Source organism: Gorilla gorilla, chromosome 9 (assembly GCF_029281585.2).
Source record: "Gorilla gorilla gorilla isolate KB3781 chromosome 9, NHGRI_mGorGor1-v2.1_pri, whole genome shotgun sequence".
Classification (NCBI taxonomy): domain Eukaryota; kingdom Metazoa; phylum Chordata; class Mammalia; order Primates; family Hominidae; genus Gorilla; species Gorilla gorilla.
The window spans coordinates 77,717,285-77,723,627 of NC_073233.2; the positions used below are offsets into that span (position 1 = coordinate 77,717,285).

Consider the following 6,343-nt stretch of genomic DNA (forward strand, 5'->3'; position numbering starts at 1 on the left):
CGCCGGTAGCAGCAAAGTACCACACACTGTGGGCTTAACAGTAATTGATTATCTCACAGCCCTGGAGGCTACAAGTCCGAAGTCAAGGTGTCCGCACAGTTGGTTCCTTCTGAGGCTGGGAGGGAGCCCCTCTCCCAGGCCTCTCACCTGGCTGTTGGGCATTTGCTGGCACCCCTCAGCAGTCCTTGGCTTGTGGAAGCATCACCCATCTGCCTCCATCTTCACGCCGCCTTCTCCCTGTGTCTCTTTACATGGCCTCCTTTGTAGGAGGGCACCAGTCATAGTGGATTAGGGCCCACCCCCAGTAGTCTCATTTTACCCCTATAAAGACCCTATTTCCAAATAAACTCACATACTGAGGTCCTAGGGGTTAGGACTTCAACATACCTTTTGGAAGAGATCTTTTGGACATAATTTACCCTCTAACATCACCTACGTATTTCTTTGTCGTACCTAGATCATGGCTGTCAAGAAATGAGGACAGAAAAGGGCTGGGCTCGGTGGCCTACACCTGTAATCTCAATACTTTGGGAGGCCAAGGTAGGAGGATCACTTGAGCTCAGAAGTTCGAGACCAGCCTGAGCAATAAAGTGAAACCCCATCTCTATAACGATTTTTTTTTAAGGGTAGAAGAACATAATGCCTTGGAAAGCAAATTAAGTACAATTAAGGATTTCCCAACCCTGATTGCCTTTTTGCAAAGCAACTGGATATGTCTTACAGGGAAAGGGGAACCCCAGATTCTAGGTACATTAGGCCAGCATTTAGCTTTTTTAAAAGCAATCCACTGCACTCATGAGTACTTCCTAGGAAAGACTAGTTAGAAATACTATAATTGTATATAAATGAACCCAAATTTTCACAAAACATTTGCACCCTTACTGTGATTGATACACTCAGATGATTTTAATTCTATAAGATTTAGTTCCATTTCCTTCTTATAAAACAGTAACTGCTGGCCAGGCATGGTGGCTCACGCCTATAATCCCAGCACTTCGGGAGGCCAAGGAGGACAGATCGCCTGAGGTTTGAGACCAGCCTGGCCAATATAGAAAAACTCCGTCTCTACTAAAAATACAAAACTTAGCTAGGCATGGTGGCGGGTGCCTGTAATTCCAGCTACTTGAGAGGCTGAGGCAGGAGAATCTCTTGAACCCGGGAGGCAGAGGTTGCAGTGAGCTGAGATTGTGCCATTGCACTCCAGCCTGGGTGACAAGAGTGAGACTCCATCTCAAAAAATATTAAAAAATTAGTTAATTGAAAATAAAAGACTAGCTGCAGTTCATTATATTGAGTTCAATACCCATGGATGGTGTCTACTCAGATTTTGAAAAATATTCTCGAGTCTGCCTCCTAATGACCAGCTCTGGAGCTTCACGGCTCCCCCTAGGGAAGTGCAAATTGCTTTAGAGAACAGGAGGCCAATGGGAGGGGCACAGAGTTTAGGGCTAGTTACAGTGCGGGAATGGCGTGAATTAGCCCCATCAGGAGAATGAGAATAAACTGCAAGACTCTGTCATGGCAAAACTTTGTGACACTCACACCCCCCAGGCTCCTGTTTTCAAGGCTACATTTGTGTGGACACAGCTGGCTAAAATTCGTCTCTCCTGCCCCCACCCCAACCCCCAGCCATGTGAGGCTCAGGCCTCAAATAGAAAGACCCCTGGAAGACAGGGGGAGGGAACCAGGTCTTGGCATTTCAAGGCACAATTTTAATAGTTTTTAATTCCTTTCCCAGTTGTGTACATCCAGTCCAGTGGCGGCTTTTTATACACGATAAACGCTTATCGTTGTCGGTCAGCATGTCAATGTGCACAGCACATACATCACAACGAGGGTCGGCACCTGTATAAAACTACAGATTCTGAAAACAGTGGCACATACAGGAACCTCGAATCCCCATCACAGCAATATGAAAACAATATTTTAAAGGTACAGTTATGTCCCTACAGGCATCACACATGATTTGTTGAAGAAATATCTATAAGAAGTGGTCAAGGGTGATCAAACCTAACGCATGTTAATTCCTGACAATCTGATTGGGCTCTGAGACAAGAAATCTCATAATAATTTAAGGCATTTAAGACAATCATGGTTTGTTACTAAGTGAATACATTAAAATCCAGAAAGTGGACGGATGATCCCTCCACACCCCCCAACGCCAAACAGCATGGAGACCTACAAACACCATCTTTCCTCAACACTCCTGGAGCCTAGGGTGTGGTTTAAAACTTAAAAACAGTTTAGTGCATGGTAGGAACAGCAGTTTAAGATGTGTGGTCCTGTCTTAGCGGCTTTGCAAGTGTCTTCTTTCTTCCAGGCCTTGGTTAAGAATAGTATTTTAAGTCGATGATTTGCATTCGAACAAAGAGTTTTCAAAAGGAATGTGAAAGACAAAAACTCCAATCAGATTTTCCAGTCTTGCTGTCTGTAGACTCCCATAAAGTTAATTCGGGAGACAGTTCAGAAACATCCTAGGAGAGTATTAAAGTCTTGACGAAACATTCGGAGCATTTCTGGTAGCAAGCTAAGGTCATTTTGTATAAACTCTAAAAAGTCATTCATTAAAATTAAATGTTTGCCATCACCTCGGAACTTTTTTTAAACATCACCGACCCTGCCTCTTCCACGGTTGCTTCAATGACAGGGGTTACATTTGTAAAATATATAAAGAAAAATATAAGGTTACTTGGTGACCATATAGTGTACTGTAACAGCTGTCTGCAAATATTTTCACCATGATCACCCTTACTAAAAGTAAATCACAGGGTAAAGATAGCTCAAACGTGACAAGGTTCGAATGGGACGCACCGACGCTATCTGCAATCCTTTTTGGCTACATATGGAAAAAAAGCCACTCGGGATGGCAAACTCCTGCACCGGGTCTGAGCTTTCTGTAGGTTTCGCCTGGGGTTTCAGGGCTTGTGAGGTAGATGTTAAACGCACTTAAACAGGGAATGCATCAGAAAGCAGCAGGCTGCTCCACGCAAACACTGCACCAAGTGCTTTGTACAATTACAAGGATATTTCACCTAAAAATCATAGCTAGTTCTAGCCCGAAGCTCCCTAAACACAGGGAAGCCCGTTTTGGGGGTGGGGCGGGGGGTTCGATGGTTTGTTTTCAAAAACATATTCTATCACACCATCAGAAGCATCTGCCATCACAAATTATTTTTCATCACTAGGGTTTTGTTTGTGATTGCAAATACACTATCTTGTCCATTTCTAGCCTTCCAGTGGGATATTGATTCCTCTCCATGGAATTTATGAAAGAGCTTCGTCTTTTCCCCAATAGTCACAGCGATGGGGGCTGTCGCTGATCCAAAAAAGGCAAACAGGAGTTTATAAAGTTGTCCAGGGGTCTCTCCCATCTGGTAGATCGAGGAAGATTGACTACAGGAAAGTTCAAAGGTCAGTCTTGGCAGATCTAAAAACAGAGTGGCAGCGAGGACTTCAACACCGCACTTTCTGTACCCGAAGTAAACCGATATGTCCCGATTAATAGCAACAGGGCACAAAGGGAGCGGGCCTCTGAGGATGCTAGCCGAGAGCCAAGCCTGGGAGCTCCCTGAACTGGCTGCCCAAGCCTCAGGCGGGCCTTTCCAGACAGAGATGCTCCACGCCATACTACAGGGGTTGACATCGGAATCCAATGTCACCTTTTTTTAAAACACAGAATAGCAGCACACTCGTGACAACTTTTGACAAGTTAAAGAAATCCAGTGGTAAGATTCTCCACTGTTGCACCAGAAAAGTCAGAGTTGGTTTTTTGTTTTGTCTTTTTTTCCCCCCAGAAAATTAAAAAACACACCCGCAGAACTATAAATAATTTGGTGGCAATATATACACATTTAAATAATTAATTTAAATATCTTACACCTACTCTTGCATTAAACTCTTCATCCGAAGAAAGTGCACCAAGGTGGCCCTCGGCACTGCCCTCCCAGGGGCTTCCCGAGGCTGAGGCAAGGGTCCTCTGGAGGGTCACAGCCTGGGGAGGAAGTGGGTGACCTTCATGGTGGGCGACACTCGGTTCCCCTTCTTGGTCTTCCCATTCTTGCTCAGGGCGATGAACATGCCGGGGTACTTGTAGGATTCGTAGGCGTTGTAGTTGTTGGGAAGGAGAATCTCCTTGAACTTGCACTCATCGGTGAAGAAGGGCTGCAGCAAAGCAGGGCAGTGTCAGGGCTGGGGCACCTCTTGGGCAAGGTACCCAGCCTGAAGCCAGGGGTCAGAACCCCCTTCTGTCCCACCCCCAACCCTGGGCTGAGATGTCTCTCCTGAGCAGTTAAGGTGTCAAGACCCACACAGGGTGAGAAGGGGACATGGCCAGCCCACAACAGCTGGTGCTCTCACCACCTGCCCTGCACCTAGCAGCCAGAGAATTCATTCCCTCCGTGTCCAGCCTCAAGCCCGCAGTTCCAACACTGAGACCTACCCCTCTGGACTAGAGAAGGGAAGGGCTCTCAATAGCGCCCTTTCCTCGGGCTGGGAGGGGCCCACTCAGGGATGGCAGGAACCTCATTGTTCCTGCCTTGGGGCTGCTTCCTTTGTCTGGGCAGGCCTGCCGGTCCCGTGACCTGGTGACCCTGCCACCCCTCCAAGACCCAGGCACAGGTGGGGCTGGAGAAGCCAGGAGCCTGCTAGCCATGTCCGCTGTTCCCAACTAGGTGCCTAGCCAGACCCCTGCGGTACTCACCGAGCCATAGAGCTTGCCCTTGCTGCTCATGGCCACGAAGAACCGGCTGGCCACGCCGAAGATGCTCACCACGCCCCGCTCCACGGGCGAGAGCTCCAGCAGGCCTGGGGGCGGGGCGCAGGTCATTGCGGGGCAGGTGATCCCTGCCCCACTCCGCCCCTCGGCTTGTTCGCCTCCGGGGACCCTATTTCTGGGGTGGGGTTGGGGATAAAGGGCAAGGGTTCCCGGCGCAGCCGCCCCCAAGGGCCTCCGGAGCCCAAGCTGCCCTCTAGGGCCTCCGGAGCCCAAGCTTGCGCTAGCTCAGATTAGCTTGCCTGTGTAGGGGACCCCCGGCGGCCGCACCCAGTCCCGGACCTTCAGACGCGAGCCCGACCCCAGAGGTTCCCCAGCCTGGGCCAGGCCGGGGCGCGTGTCTCGGGCCCCCTGTGGCTGCACCGCGCGCCCTGTGCCCACGGGCGAAGGCGCTGGAATTCGGCGCTCGGAGCCCGAGTTTCTGAAGGCGGGAGGCGGGGCCCGGCCTCAGGGGTTGCGCTGGGCTGCCAGAGCCAAGAGTGTCTGCGCCCCCAGCCCCGCGTCAGAAGGGACCGGAGCCCAAGTCCGCCCCGGTTCCCAGGGCCCGCGAGCAGGTGCCCGCTGAGGGTCTCAGAGTGTGACTGAGCGGGTTGGCCCGGCGGCCGTTGCCCCCCGCCCCTTCGCGCCCGGCCGCGCCACTCACTGTCGCGGGTGTCCGCGTGCGCGCCGCCGATGCGGCCGTCGGGGAGCGCCTGGAGGTGGAAGCCGATGCCCACGTTGCAGTAGAGCCGCCGCAGCCGCTTGATGCCCAGCAGGTAGTCGCCGGCGCCGCTCTGGACGGCCGCCTCCTTGGGCTGCGCTGCCACCGGCAGGCGCGCCAACGAGCGCGCCACCAGGCTCTCCCAGCGGCGCTCCAGCTCGGCCTCCAGCGTGCCGTTGGGTGCAGTGGGTGCGGCGGCGCCCCCTCGGCCCGCCCAGGGCGCCAGCAAGGCCAGCAGGACCGCCGGGAGCAGCGCTACCGCGGCCGTCCCGGGCCCCGACATCCCGGCCCGAGGGCCGTGCGTCGGTCAGGCGGTCAGTGCGCCCGGGAAGCTGGGGGGCAGAGCTGCGCCTGTGGCGGCCCGCGGGAGCGCACGGCCGACCTCGGGCGGGAGTGCGCAACCGAGGAGGTGCGGGATGCGAGCGACGGGGCCCCCGGGCGCCAGGCTCTACCCTGGCTGCATGGAGCGGCGAGCCGGGCGGAAAGCGCGCGGCCGGAGCTGGGACTCTGAGGAGCAGTGCGCACCTCCCTGCGCGCCAGGCCCGCCCGAGGCCGAGCCGCTATATATATAGCCCGGCGCCCCCTCCTACTCGCCCGCTCCCGCGGGGGGCCGTTCGCGTTCTCCTGGGCGCCCGGGGCGCTGTGGCGTTCGCGGCTGGTCGCAGGCCGCCTGCCAATCAGGGCCGGGGGAGGGGAGGAGGCTGGGGACTAGCGCCGCGAGTGCCACCTGGAGGGACCCCGGCCCCCACCCTTGGCTCCGCCCGGCCCACGGACCTGTTCGTCCCGCCCCTTGGCGGCTCCTACACTTCTGCTTTTCAGCCAGTTTTGCCTCTTGCACTTTGTCCCTGCCTGTCCCCGTCTCCGTCTCCCTC

The 6,343-nt window shown here is 53.9% G+C and overlaps 1 protein-coding gene across 1 annotated transcript; it reads right to left on the minus strand.

Moving 5' to 3' along the window:
- Positions 1–1,697: 1,697 nt before the first annotated feature.
- Positions 1,698–6,123, minus strand: FGF4 (fibroblast growth factor 4). Its single transcript, XM_004051698.4, has 3 exons — positions 5,415–6,123; positions 4,700–4,803; positions 1,698–4,161 (listed from the first exon to the last, which is right to left on the minus strand). The coding sequence occupies exons 1-3, from the start codon at positions 5,752–5,754 to the stop codon at positions 3,985–3,987; spliced, it is 621 nt and encodes a 206-aa protein (XP_004051746.1). The 5' UTR covers positions 5,755–6,123; the 3' UTR covers positions 1,698–3,984.
- Between the last annotated feature and the right edge of the window lie 220 nt (positions 6,124–6,343).